General features: G+C 42.1%; 4 protein-coding genes across 17 annotated transcripts in view; 1 reads left to right on the top strand and 3 right to left on the bottom strand.

The window, feature by feature from the left end:
* Window positions 1-470: 470 nt before the first annotated feature.
* optc (opticin) lies at window positions 471-3,769 on the bottom strand. The gene is made up of 7 exons (XM_061291412.1): window positions 3,614-3,769; window positions 2,520-2,723; window positions 2,245-2,380; window positions 2,009-2,167; window positions 1,726-1,928; window positions 1,527-1,622; window positions 471-1,061 (listed from the first exon to the last, which is right to left on the bottom strand). Exons 2-7 carry the CDS (start codon window positions 2,718-2,720, stop codon window positions 894-896), a joined length of 963 nt encoding a protein of 320 aa, XP_061147396.1. The 5' UTR covers window positions 2,721-2,723; window positions 3,614-3,769; the 3' UTR covers window positions 471-893.
* A 1,606-nt stretch (window positions 3,770-5,375) lies between these two features.
* LOC133161808 (macrophage colony-stimulating factor 1-like) lies at window positions 5,376-9,942 on the top strand. The gene is made up of 7 exons (XM_061290448.1): window positions 5,376-5,562; window positions 7,345-7,458; window positions 7,701-7,763; window positions 8,939-9,109; window positions 9,278-9,470; window positions 9,723-9,770; window positions 9,894-9,942. The coding sequence occupies exons 1-7, from the start codon at window positions 5,530-5,532 to the stop codon at window positions 9,902-9,904; spliced, it is 633 nt and encodes a 210-aa protein (XP_061146432.1). The 5' UTR covers window positions 5,376-5,529; the 3' UTR covers window positions 9,905-9,942.
* Window positions 9,943-10,037: 95 nt separating this feature from the next.
* Window positions 10,038-11,530, bottom strand: golt1a (golgi transport 1A). 2 transcript variants are annotated; one of them, XM_061290450.1, is made up of 5 exons: window positions 11,404-11,530; window positions 11,233-11,324; window positions 10,970-11,148; window positions 10,783-10,846; window positions 10,038-10,673 (listed from the first exon to the last, which is right to left on the bottom strand). In XM_061290450.1, exons 1-5 carry the CDS (start codon window positions 11,528-11,530, stop codon window positions 10,644-10,646), a joined length of 492 nt encoding a protein of 163 aa, XP_061146434.1. In that variant the 3' UTR covers window positions 10,038-10,643. The 2 variants fall into 2 exon arrangements, with proteins under 2 accessions (XP_061146434.1, XP_061146433.1); XM_061290449.1 differs by having other exon boundaries at window positions 10,970-11,324.
* A 47-nt stretch (window positions 11,531-11,577) lies between these two features.
* Window positions 11,578-14,401, bottom strand: part of plekha6 (pleckstrin homology domain containing, family A member 6) — a 29,571-nt gene continuing 26,747 nt past the window's right edge. For 12 of the 13 annotated variants that reach the window (XM_061290443.1, XM_061290440.1, XM_061290442.1 and 9 more), the window contains one exon: window positions 11,862-14,137. The gene's annotated coding sequence lies outside the window, so the exon portion shown is untranslated. Of the gene's footprint in view, window positions 11,733-11,861; window positions 14,138-14,401 lie in introns of those variants that run through there. The other variant, XM_061290435.1, reaches the window with a different exon arrangement.

Here is a 14,401-nt window from a genome sequence, read left to right on the forward strand (position 1 = left end):
AGAGAGAAAGAGAGAAAGAGAAAGAGAGAGATTGAAACTTTTGAGGTTATTCAAGCACAATTCTTTTTGGTATGCTCCCTTCGCTTCCCTTAGGTGTGTGAAAGCATAGGTAGGACGGGGCTGGGTAGGAGGCAACAAATCATGGGCAGTGTGCCAATCAGACAAAATGGAGCAGACACAAGGCTGACTATTTAGCTGAGCCATCAACACACAAAATTACGCCTGTCTCTTTGGCTCTGACGGATGCTTGCACCAGAGGTGTTAGTCTTTAGACAGCTGCAGCTCAGTAATGTGACACTCAAACTCCTGTAGCTCGGGAGCTCCGCACTTGTAGTTGAAATAGATTTGAAGTACAACTGCATTCTCAAGAAACTCCATATGTGTCGTTTGCACCATGACAAACTGAATGTCGACACGTTCATTTCAAACAACAAAATGTTGCTACGGATCGGCGACTTAGGCAGCGTCAATATGCCTGGCTTAGTGTAAGCTATTTTATTTCTTCTTTTTGATCTAGAAATTGCTGTACTTTTATTTCAAACAAATAATGAGGCTTAGGTATCCATCTACATGCATTTATATACAGTACCCTTTCTCTATGCATATACGAATGTCATGAACAGGTCAATGTGCTATACAAAGCGATGGAAGTGAATTGTGAAAGGGCTTTGCTCATGTCTATGAAGCGAGCTATAGTGTTCTAAAAGCCTATTTCCTCATGCCTGGGGACTTGACTCACATGGTACAATGTTACACAGCTGCAAAAGACAGGAAGGTTTCCAGCAACATCTTGGGCCGTCAATAACCGACTGTACCCACAGCCAAGTGTATAAACAAAGAAGTGTTCTGACACAAAAGTAATCATTATTTTTCTTTTTAACAGTAACTACGTATTAACGACTCCCCACAGGCAGGCGCGGCAGACATGCATAGGCACGGGGAAACCAATTCATGTTCAAAGGATTGTCGTCCAGGCGGATGTCCTCTAGGTTGCGCCGAATGAAGTAACGGTCATGGCTGTCACAGAAGGTGTCTTCATGCAGCGACTGGATGTTGTTGCCCTAATTGCAAATGACAAAAAAAAAGTTCTTATTGTTTGCACACATTTCAAAGTCAAGTTGAAACGGTGCCATCTCTTTGCTGGAGCTCTCCGTGTCCTTGTATTGATGACATTTTGAATGCACAGCGATACCATATCGAGAGCCTCAGGCCCATTGTTGTGCCATCCAATCAAAAGCATCACCCCGTGTTGCGGCTTGTCAATGCATGGCCCCATGTTGCAAGAGTCCACAATTGGTGGAAGTTGAAGACACCCCAGTTCTTGCACGGCCAACATGGATATGGATTGGATGGCGCGGATTTAGACCAAGTTTTGAACAAGATTTGAGCGTAAAGCCCTTTTGTGCATGGAGGAAATGTTTGAGATCCTTGAGTGCAGCTTGTGAAAAATGGCAAGTCAAATTCATCAGATGGCCACCAAATGAAACCAAAAGCGTCGTGCTTCTTCCTTCTCTCTGTGTCCTTACTTGCAAGTGTAATACTCGGAGACTCAATGGCAGCGGTGTTGGAATGTAATCCAAGTTATTATTTGATAGGTAGAGGAACTCCAGCTGACTCATATCCTATGTGAAAGAGAAATACACGTCGATAGCAACAATACAACAAACAGTAACCATTTGAATACGGTACCCAAATGGATTCCACCCCTATTTGACTTGTTTCGACCTTGAAGGACTCGGAATGGATCCCTTGGCTGTCGAGTCTGTTGTTTCGCAGATCAATGTGCGTCAAGGTAACTGGTAGTTCTGGCAAGGCCTGGAGGTTGTTCTCAGCTAATAACAAGTCACGCAGCTGCTCCAGTGAGCCAAATACGTCTTCATCCATTTCAGAAATCTGGTTTCCAGTAAGGTCAATAGATTGAAGCTTACCTGTAAATTAATGCAAGGCAAATGTCACGTGTCATTCATTGTAATAGCTCTCTCTGCTTGTGCTGAAACTGCTTTCCCACCCAGGTTTCTAAAGTCAGTGTTCTTAATGTGTCGTATGCTGTTGAAGCGTCCGTAAAAATGCCTGGTGTCCTTGGGCAGGGGAGGAATCTCTTTCAAGCCTGTGTCATCACAGTACACGCTCCCTCCAATGCAGACGCACAGAAGGCAGGTAGGCATTCCTGCACACATACCAATGCATCGACTCACTCTCACGGCTGAGTGCAAACAAATAAGCACAATGAGGGTGTTTACAAACCCAGTCCAGTCTCAAGTCCAAATAGGCCGGATCCTTTGAAATCCAGAGTAGGCAGAGTCACTTTTTCATCATGCTGGTTAACTTTTGCTCTGCTGCCTAAGCGTTCGACGCTTGCTGCTTCAGTCTCGACTTCAATCTGTCAATCGAGTGTAAAGGAGTTTAGTGATCTGTTGGTAAGGGTTGGTTAAAATACCCCAATAAGAGGTCATATAATAAGGGTACCCTACTTTGTCCACCCCTGGTCAAAAGTATCGGAATCGACAACGCCCACTTACCTCTTGGTCCAAGTCCTCATAATCGTAAGTGTCACCGTAAAGGTTGGCTTCCGGGTTGTCCCAGTCCGTTACGCTGTTCAGGTCATAGTTGTCCAGGTCAAAACTATCATCATCTGATTGGTGGAGGGGGGCCGTCAAGCAAGGGTAGGGCCCCGAGAAGACCAGGGCCATCAAAATTGCAGAGGTGATGAGGGTGTTCATCACCTGCACACATAACAAAGAGGTTTGTTTCCATAGTTAGCAGCGGTGGCTGGGAGAGCCACCAAGGGCAGGCCCCTCAGCTGTCAACCTTACTGTTGGCGGCTACGAGTCCATCAACAGTATAGCAATCATTTCAAAATGGGATTATAAATGCTCCAGTCTACAAGGGGAAGTACAATACTGTATGGTGTCTTTGTAGTCTTTTCAATTGCTAAATATATTGAGATATTCATTTTCAAACGGTGTCTTCTGTTTTCCTGTTGAACACAAAGTCCCAATTATATATCGGTCTAGATAGCGTGGCGTCATTTCCATTTGAATCAATTAGTGGGCTATTTCTGATGTTTGCCCATTGAGCCGAGTCAAAGGGGTATTTTTAACGGTTTGGTCAGAATGCCGAAAGAATGTTTACTTTGAAAGTGACATGAGCCTGTGAATGTGGTTGGACTGCAGGAGCTAATCTTCTCCTGTCAGGCAGGACCCATGACCGATAGCCTGACTGGACATCACAAACGACACATCCCATTGGATGAGATCCATGACAAGAGCTAGTATATCAAACAATATTTTCCTGCATATGCTCAGCATACACCAATTACAACGAACTTGAGATGTTGTGTCGTGTACATAAAAACAATCCCTTTGAAAACCTATTTTATTTGAAATAATCTGTACAATGATTTGTCAAAGTAATTCTTGTGGAGAAATACGTACATCCAAAGTTGTCCAGGATTGATTGCTCGCCGGAAGATGATGAACATGCCAACACATTATATACGGCAAGTGGGGAAAAGATATACTACATTCAACACCAATATCTGTATGGCGTATAAACATGACTATATCTTTCTTTCTTTAAGTTGAATGGACTAATGGTGAAGTAAGAAACTTACGTTTTTTGTTCTCCTCTTTGTGATCTTGACGAGTCCAAGACCTTCAGTTCAACTCGTATTTCCTTTTGGGATTCCCAGACTGGTCCCAGAATTCGGACGTGCCCTGTTCTCCCCTTGGCCTCAGCTGTGTTCCTGAACAATGCTTCATTATGAAGGCAGCGGGCTGTTGTTTTGATGACTTAGCAAAATGAAAAGGGGGCTGGCTGGCCAGCTCGTTGCAGTAAATGTGTACTGAGCAATCAACATGCTCCTGACAACCGACATGGAACAAGATGTAAGGACAATTCGTGAAATTCGACTGAGATATTTAAAACACGATGCACTCTGCCATATCAGCAATGGAAAATGTTTGACCATTGTTATTTACATACATAGGAGGGTTCTAAATGAAGCTTATGTTGGGTCCGTTTCTTGACCAATTTCTGGTTTGATCTATTGTGTTTCAAGCTTGATTTAATGTTGAGAAAAGTTGAACATCAACGAGTGACGTGCAAACCATGATGCTGTTGATGCATGACAGGAAATTGCTTTCCATGATATGGTTTCTTTGAAACACAAAATGTATGTTCTTTTGGAACATAGAGAGGAGTTTTAAGTGCAGGAAGATGCCCTCAGTTGTCGTGCGAGGGGGTAATCTGCGGCCTCAGATAGCCATTTTCAATTTGGATGTCACCTAACCCCCCCTGCCCATCCGGACAAAATGGTCCAAAGTTGGTCAAAAGCCAAGTTTTAGGAATGGACAGAGAGGGAGGGGGCTAGCCGAACTCACATTTAAGGGGAGGCCTTCCCAGAGGGAAGGACCGGCAGCACTCGGAAAATGTATCGGGAGCCAGCAAAGGGAGGCCAGAATTGGGCTTATGTGCTCCCTCTTACAAGCACCGACCGTCGGCATGTTGGACCGACTGGAGACGCTTGAGGGAGGACTGGTGCATTACAGTGGTCCAACCGAGACAGAATGAAGCAAGGCATCAATCATTGTTTCCAAGTGCTGTTGACAAAAAGAAAGGCAGCAGCTGGATTCAACAACACAACTGATTTAGCGCTCCAATTTAAAATCACTGACAAGTCTAAAAGTCAAGTTTGAGACTGGAGGCTCGAGATAATGATCGATGTCGAGCTAAGAGAGCTGTTTGTTGACACTTTGAAGATACAATGCAGTAGGTGTGGATGCAAAAGCAAATTGAAAGATTTCTTATCATGTGATAACGTGAAAAGAAAAGCCACTTTATAATGTTGCCTATCCTGAGGCCTTTTGCTGCCATGAGACTGTACGATAAGATTGAACAATCTTTGGAGATATCATGTGCTCAATCCAATTCAAAAACAAGGTGGCCATGTTTGTAGGGCAATAATGCAAGAATTCAAGAAATGTCTGAGCATGCCATGCATAGCTTCATACAATGCTTGGGAAGATTTGAGCCATATATTGATACACAAGTTGCCACTCCATTAAAAAGGGTAGACCTCTTCAATACGACATCATTAAGTTTGAGAGCAATACAATTTGACGCAATACAATAAATTAAAAAAAAAAAACGTCAGCTACATCATTGAATATTTAAATAGACCACAACATAGAGTTGGACTAAAATATGCAAATCAATAACACCCCAAAAAGAAAAAGGTATTTTTTTTCAATCTAGAAATCACAATAAATAGGAGGTAGTCAGAACATTTGTTAACCTGCCTCATCTGTGAGTAAGTGGGAGGAGGTTCTACAAAGGCAGAAGCAAGCGGTGAAGACTTGTGATCCAGCCTCCCACCCATGTCGTCTATATGCATGGATCGATGTGGCTCAGTGAGTCTTCAGATCTCCGCAAGCACCTAGGGTGAGATTCTACAGGGCTGTACAACATCCCAGGCTCCATTTTTGGGCAAATGACGCCCAAACTTGTTTGGCTTTTCATCTCATCCAGATGAACATACACGTGCTAGACTTCATAACTAAGGTAAGAGTCATGTCAAAATGTTCCCTCAGTAGACTATCGTGGCTCAAATCATTTGCTTCTTGCTCTACGGTGTTCTTTAAAGCAATATGACTTTGCTACAGATCAGGATCTTGTAAGTATCTCACCTCACCTAACAAGGGAAAGAAATGAATCAAATTAGAGACTTCCTTCTATTATTATTTGCTATTTCGAATGAATGTCAAACATACTTTTTTGAACTTGGTGTTCAAGAGGACGACTTGCAAAGTATCCAGTCGAGCAGTTTACTCCCAGTTCTTTCTCAGATTTCTCTCATCTGTGACCTGCTTTGGTGAGTTCTTTGGCCTCACATGTTCATTGCGTGCTACTTGACAGGTGCTTTAAGAAAAAATAAAGCCTGGCAGTTGGTTGGTGCCGCAAAATTTGATGCATGTATATTCTTAAGGTTGACTTGAGACAAATATCCACTTTCTACTTTCATGTTGTTTACGAGAGATTCATCATTTTACCATTCTGTATTGTGGTCACTGGAGAATTGTTTGTTGGGTGCCTCTCTTAACTTATTACTGCACCGACCTGGCAACAGCAAGTGCAACAGAATTGTGGCATTGCCATAGTGAGACAGATGTATATATGTATGTATGTAAGTATGTATGTATTTACAATCATTTGGAATAGACAAACTGTGATGGATGGGTCGTCGGGCCATGGGCAGATTTCTCATCTAAAATGGCACCAGTCATTCCGTTATTCCATCCAAACGGATGGATAGAAACAAAGAAAACAAAGAAGACAAAGTGTGCTTGTCAGTGAAAAATGCACCATGGATGATCCCTTTAATGTGTGAACTTTGTGCAATTCATTGTTGTCAGCAAAGCGCAGAGCACACTGCTCGTGTGTTGAGTGGAGTTGCGCATCATGGCACACTCACTGCACGGCTCAGCGCAGTGGCTCTTCCTCATCTGCGGGCTCGCCTAGGTTCCTTGTGCTCTTGATAGATTTCTTTTCAAACTTTACTCTTGGGTTAAAGTGACCTATTACCCACCACTATGTGCAATTCATTTGCCAGCAAATGTTTGGAATTGGAAGCAGAATTGCAAGACTGCGGCTTTCTTTGTTGACTGTTCTCTTCCGTGCTTTGTGGTGTATTATGACTTCCTTATGCATGTTTGGCACTGAAGTTGCTGTTCGCTATTTATCTACGCCTCGGATTAGGCCTGGGTCTTAACAAAGACTCCTACTATGTGCAGGCACCCCTTTGCTCAGCGTCCCTCACCTGATTCTTCTAATAGCTGCTCTGATGCTGGTACGATCATGACCCGCTCTTCCAGGCTTTGTCTAACCACTAACACACGGAGTGAGTATCTGTCTTTATTGATAGGCATGGTATGCTTTCTAGGAATCTTGATTTCTAGGGGTGGCTCTGTATACTATCATTCATCAGCTTGCCTTGGTCACAGCATTTTCAGTAGCTGATCTAAAACCACGCTCGCGACAGAAAGTCATCTGTGTGGACGAATGGACGCATACTACATACTGTGTAAGACTCCCGAGCCGGAGGTCTGACTTCAATGGGCTTTCACTTCCATAGCGCTTTTCTACCTTTGGTACTGTCACACCATTTCCTAATTCAGCGAGTGGTGACATAGCATCAGGAGCAGCTTGGAGTTCAGTACCTTGCTCGACGATACTTCAACATGGTCACAGTGGCATGGAACTGCCAACCTCTGCGTTGGGAGATGACCATGCTACCCTAATAGATGCCCTTTCATTTCTTGACTTATCATCTGCCCTTTCCTTTAGGCTTGGCATCCGCGCTTGTTTCTCATCGTCTGCTTTCACCTGGTATTGGGTGGTGTTCCCGGTCCATGCCGACACTCAATAACGCAGGAGCACCTGCGGAGCCTCAATCGCCTGGTGAGACTCATCCATCCATCCATCCATCCATGCCAGAGCTTCAATAGGCCATTGAGAAACATCGTGTTGTCTTAAAATAGTACATGGAGCCATTTCTTGAAAATTGATCAACGCCGCCGGCTATGTTTACACGGACACTTTATTCAGACGAAACGCTTGATTGAAATGTAACTTTGTCACATATCAGGTTGCTTTTGTGTGAGTCTTTAAAAGAAACCTAATGCTCTTTTGTCCCTTTGTAGATTGACAATCAATTGGACCATGGCTGTTTAATAATCTATCAGTTTACTGAACATTTGAATTTGGTAAGTGGATATTAACACATGACATTTCTGCCTTTTGGGGAATTCCTATTCAATTGGATGCGATTTTTGACAATTCGTCATAAATATTGTCATCTTTTTAGAACCATGACATAAAATGCATTGTTGGGTTTGGATCGACCTGAATTGCAGTCTAAAAAAAAAAAATCCAAATTGTTAGCTTTGGGGGTTTTCTTCATGAGAATTTTGTTACAGCACTGCACACACAAAATGAGTATACAGTGGGAGAATTGGAACTGGCAAGTGTGTGCCATTTGCTTTGCATTGCATCTAAATATTCAAACTGGGAGGGGACAGCACCGACTGTCATAGGGCGCAGAAAAGACCCAGACGAAATGAGATACAGTGTTGTCACAAGTGCTATCACATGCCTGCCTCCCTTTTATGAGTAGCTCCAATTCAGAAGCTGCAAAATTGCTTTGTGGTGATTTGTGTCTGATTTGTTATCATTATCTGCAGAACAAAGACCCTGCTCAAGGTGGTACATACTTGGAGTTCAGACCAAAGTGATCATCAAATTTTGTTGCTGTTAGTTCAGCAGATGTTTTACTCCCATCTTAACAGCAAAGCTAACGACATCTTGATTCATGATTATTTCCAAAAAAAAGAAAGAAAAAAAGCCTCATCACATTTAGAGAGAGCCAACCAGTCCCAGCCACATGCACACCACTGCCACCGAGTGGGAATCAATCCCGTGTTCCCGGCACACGAGTCAAGTCAGGCGAGTGACTCTGTTTAGAAATAGGACAAGAAGAATTTTAGAAAATTCCCCTACAGTGGTGACGTAAATCACATTCTTAGAAATTGTTGAGCCCATGAGAACAGAATTAGAACACTTGATCAATATTTACCATTAAAGAATGTGACTGGTGGCAGAACATATCCTCTGGGCCAGTCTGCCTGATTTGCACCATTATATCTGGTAGTTTACTCTCGTTAAATGTGCGCAGAAGAAGAGCAGCAATGTGAAGCGTATGCCTCGCTTGGCTGAGGCAGACTAGTGTATGCCTCATCTAGAGCCTATGATGCAATCAGCAAATAGACATGAGTTGGAAAATGAAAGTACATCCTCCTAAATGCTTTCCAAGAACGTGCCTTGCTCTTTTCGTATTTTGCTGTCCTGTTTGATTGATTGATTGATTGATTGTGTTTTACAGAGTAAAATCTGTTATGTCAAAGCAGCGCTCCCACAAGTACCTGAGCTTCTGAGAACGCATTTCCATTACAGTAGGAATTCAGACAATGGAAGATATGTCAACAGTGTGGAAAAGGCCATCTACCACCTTTACTCCCAAGGATGTATATCTGAAATAAATGAAGAGATTGAGGTAAGATTTTCATTAGCACAATCAGCAAACACGATGGATGGTTGCTGGAAATGGGCTTCTATAGAGAGAAGATTGCAATAGTCAATAGTCATTCTTCCTGATTAGTCTCATTGGGGAGGAAAATAAACCTTTTAAAAAAAAAAAAAGGCCATTTCTGTGTGTGTTTAGGACAGTCCCTCAAGGTTATTGAAGATGGTAGAAAGCTCACCAAGGGAGGCGCTGAAAAAAGCCCAACATGTGATCCGGATGTATGTGAAATTGATGACATTAAGCACTTGTCCTGTGGACTGGAATTGTCAATCGGAATATTCTGCTGGAGAAGATTTAAATGCCACTCAATTTACACCTACCAACACCTCAGGTAAAGAAAAAAACCCTCACAGGTAAATCGAGTGCTATACAGTGGTACCTCAACATTTTTCCGTGAACCGTTCCATCACGTTCTCAAAACACACAGACATAAAAAGTAATGACAACTTTTGCCACTCTCAGGTACCTACCGCTGTATAATTTACCTGCTGCTGTAGATTTAACCATTATTTTGTCGTTTTGTTTTACTGTGAACCCAGATGCCTTAAGAAATGCATGAAATTTGTTGCAATCTTCATTTCAGGTGAAGCAGAAGGAGGCCACAAAGAAAGCCCGTCTCCTCCAATAGCCGGTACGTACGTACGTACGTACGTATATGTATGTGCGAGACTGCCGGCTAAGGTTTTACAACATCTTGCTTGCAAGCTCAACAACTTCAATTAAGAGGCATTTTCCTTTCTTCCTTTTTTTGCAGGTCAATACTAGGGAACCGAAGCAATGAACAATAAACGCTATTAAATTCACATTGTGTATAACAGTAAAGTTTATTTTCACAAAGCAAAGCTGTCTGATTTTGAAAAATCTCTGCTGTCATTTTATAAAGTAAAAATGATTCAAATGTTTTTAAAAATGATTCCTTGACGTTTGTTTAATGACTCTACGAAGAGCTACAAAAAAAGTTCATAGTACAAAAACCCTGAAAACAACCACACACGTACACACGTGCTGCGTTTGTGCATACAACCCGTCAGGAAAGCATATGGTCATGTCGAATGGAAATCTTAAGTAAGTTGAATTTTGCAAAACTGTGCGCAAAATGAGTTTTTGCATTGAATGTTGGTTTCCGCCTTCTTTGAATGTCAATTATGATTCTTTTGCACGGGCTAACCATTTGCACGTTCCTTCCCCGGTAGCAGGATGAGGACGGCTGCCCGGAAACGATGAGCTCATTTTCAGATCGTGAGAATGATACGCATATTCCTATCATCGAAGCCACTCAAAGTCCAGCGGCAAAGACAAATGCAAACCACACTCGACTGCGGTAATGAAATCCAACTACACCAGTTAGACCATGTACTGCACGTAGTAGTTCACATGGAGTAAATACACTGTCATTTTGGAATACTGTGGTGAAAGGTACTAAGAATGAAGTGGTTGAGAGTCTCTCCCTCCAGTATCTGACCAACGTTTGATCCATCCCTTCAGTGTTCAGTGAAAGGTTCTCTTAGACCATGCTGGAACCACTCTGCAAAAACTATGAAGGAAAGAGAAGCATGTGATGGCCAATCTTAGGGAGAGTAAAAAAGAAAAGGAATAGGAAATGAAGCCAATTGTGTGTTGAGCTACTGGGAAAATATTCTTACAGCATTGAGGAATGGGATGTTGACCACTGACAGCACAAATGCCAAGGCCATTGGAAAGAAAGACCTATGGACACGAACAAAGTCAACATCAATATAGTACTAAAGCAGGTGTTGGTATATTTGAACTGGGATTCCATTCAAAGTACGTCATACTAATTCATTTTGTTACACTTTGCGTGTAACTGACCTGAACAAAAGGACGAAGCCGTACCCCTCCACGAGCATTCCGATGATGGGCCAACGGCACAGCACTAGCGACACACCTCCCAGGAAGAAGAAGGAGCCTCGGAACTTGTGTCTTTGGAAGAAGAAGTGAAAGGTCCTCTTGAAGCCTATGATGAACGTTAAACCTGTCAAAAAGAGAATCTGCAGACACAAGGAAGAATGAAACATATTTTGGACTGAGCCCCCGATTGGATCTGAGAAAGTGTCCAATTGAAAACTGCTTACGTTCCCAAAGGCCAGCAAAACAGAATCAAAGTAGAGCAATACACCAAAGAGCAGAAAAAACAAAGCAAATCCCACCAGGCCAATTCCAACCTCTGAAAGGAATGACATTTTCCATTTTAACATCAAATTGTTGGAATGGTGTTGCACTTCAAAGAAACATCGAAGACTTACTCTGAAACTCCGTAACGACAACCATGGTAGTAATCCTTTCTATGGTTTCTGTGCTTTTCAATGAGACTGACTGACTGACTGAGTGCTTTCTTTTTCTCATCTGACCTTTGAGTGCTGATTGTGTCATGTAGCCTATGTGAGGTGAAGATTAACTCGAAGCATGCAGACTCACTCGCCCTGCAGTCATATCATTGATCCTTGGTCCGGCTGGCATGATTGGTTGTCTCCTCTTTGTAGCCGACTGCATGTACTACACTGTACACCATTAACATCACATACTGTTGCACGCGCAAGAATTCTTGACATCGTTTCAATCTTGAATGGTCATCCTGAGAAACACATCAGCAGAGTTAACATTATTTGAAGCCAGTGTGATAGCCTTATTGTGAACACAACTCTCAACACATGAGGAGGTTGTGTGCATTGAACAGTAGTGTTCAACATGAAAGACAAAGAGATTTGAGTTAGCCTTTTATTTCGACATACAGCAAGACTGAAGAGCATCATCATCATCATAATGAATGCGCTTGTCGATCGATGTTAAGCAGGTTTCACCTCAGTAGTGTCTCGCAGTGTTTTTGGCAGTGAAATACCTCATTAGCAAGTGGAGTTAAAGAGCATACATATATACATGTGTACTGTATTTCCATTCCAAACAAGACATACTTGATCGTACAAAATACTGTGATGAACTCTAAAGCATCTGGCTGGAAAAAAGACATTGGGATACATTCACTTTATTGCAAAGTTTGGTGAAAGCAAGCACATTTGTCTTTTGGACTTTCTTTTGAAGCATTTGCATAGTTTGTACATTTTTCTTCCACCATCGTAATAGTTGCGAAACAGAAGAGAAGACTGGACAGACAACCTGGGGGATTTGGAAAATAGACCATAAGAACCACCCGATATGCTTTAACAACTGGACCAAAACACCAACAGAAACATTGACAACCACTGGCTGGCTGGCTGGCGGCAACCATGTTGACATGTTTCCATCGATTGAAAAATATCAATCTATGTTCAATCGATCCAAAAGCGCAAGAAACTTAAAGCAAATCTTTTGTTGATGAAAAGTGTAAAAATGACATCTTGTCTTTCCATGCATCGAAAAATAGAAATACTGCCACTTTTGAGCATATTGCCTTTCTTAAAAAAAGAAAAAAATAGAGATCCATCTCATAAATCTTTGTTTTGTTTTTGCTTAGTGAGGAGCATAAGTGCTTTCAGCATCAAATGAAATTTCCTTGAAATCACAAAGGCAGCAGGCCACGTGGACATTGAGTTGAGGAAAGGAAAATGCAAATGGTGGCTGATACACAAGACGAGATGTTTCCATTGAGTTACCGCTGCCACTTCTCCTGCTTTATAAAGGTAGTCGGAGCAATTCCATTCTGGACCAATGTTCACATAGTTGAGCTCTTAAAGCTATACGATGACAAGAAATAAGTGCCGTAGTAAATCGAAATAAAGTCCCAAAATGTACAATTAGACATTCTTTTATGAAGTAGTTGAATTTTCCAAAATGTCTTTTGATTCGATTCAAATCTATAATCATGCTGGCCGTTGTGGACTTGTATTGGCACTACATTTCTCTTTCAAAACTTGACTGACTCATTGTATGAACATGATTTGGAATGTCACTATCCAAATGAAAAGGTATCAAACACATTTTAGACATGTTTGCATGAAAGGTAACCGTTTTTGTGAGACAGTATTTCTCTGACACTGTATTTCCCCGCTAACTTGCATTGACAATGTTTGGAGTTCCACTTCTAAGGTCACTTCTATTTCCACTGAACGTGTGTAGCTTACTTCTTTTCACCAAATATCCATCATTCTAAACATACATGTGTACTGCTTTCATTTCTTGAGCAGTATTACGGATATAGTACGTCTGTATGTACAATGTCTTTGAATACATCTGTGGATGAGCTGCGTGCGCATCGTAGCCTGCCTGCCTGCCTGCCTGCCTGCCTGCACAAATGCTTGCTTTGGGACTCATTTGCAAAATATCTCTGGCACGCAACCTGAGTCAATTTTGGAATTATTTCTGGCCCCCCAAACAGAAATGCGACAATTTTCCCAAGCCGACAAAAAAAGATCATCATGTGATTCTTGCAGCCCCATCCATCTACCAGCCAAGAGAGAACTTTGTTTTTCCACAAAGACCGGGCGTGCGTGTGCCAATTGTCAACGTTGCTTTGGCCGTTATTGTGGTTCAATGCCCAACCTCAAATGAAGATGCGCTCATTGAGGGTTGGAAGTGTCATTGAGCATTTTAAAATTGGAAACCATTTCTTATTACTGCACATTGTTCAAGAATCCAACCTTCTTATGCTACCTGTTTTTCATTCACAGTCCGTCAGTAATCTCTAAATTGTCCTGAGCTACATTATGTTGACATAATTTGGATATAGTATTACACTACGTATAGAGGAGCTCTTGTACTGGCCCGGGGAACATCGGCTATACACTGGCAACTGCTTTGGAGGCCTTGAGAACTTCAAAGCTGGGCTCTTGATATTTACTAAACCTGTACTGTAGAGAGAGATTGATTCCTTGGAAGGAGACAAATGCCTCATAGCCATGTTGACAGCTTGCCATGCTTTTGTTGGACGGGGCGCTTCAAAAGTTCATGTCACTTTGTTTGTTTGAGGTCATCTTCTTTGTAAATTTCACACAGTAAGTCCTCAAAAAGATGCTCCATCAAACTCGACAGCAGACAGGGCTTGAGCTGTAGGCAACAAAATGTCGAGTAAAGAGAGAATGTCAAAGGGAATACCTTTCCCGGTGGCGCAAAATAGTACCGGGCAGTGGCGTTTGTTTTGGTTTATTTCTTTCGACGATGACCATTACTAGGACTCGGTACTTTTACCATGCTTTAGTGCACTGGCCATTTCCTCCGCTCACCCATGCGTTCACATTGTACTCAATTTGTGGCTTTTCTCTCATTATGTTCTTATTATTTCAATTATTTCAAACTACCACGCAGGTTTTT

This window comes from Syngnathus typhle, linkage group LG11 (genome assembly GCF_033458585.1).
Source record: "Syngnathus typhle isolate RoL2023-S1 ecotype Sweden linkage group LG11, RoL_Styp_1.0, whole genome shotgun sequence".
Lineage (NCBI taxonomy): Eukaryota > Metazoa > Chordata > Actinopteri > Syngnathiformes > Syngnathidae > Syngnathus > Syngnathus typhle.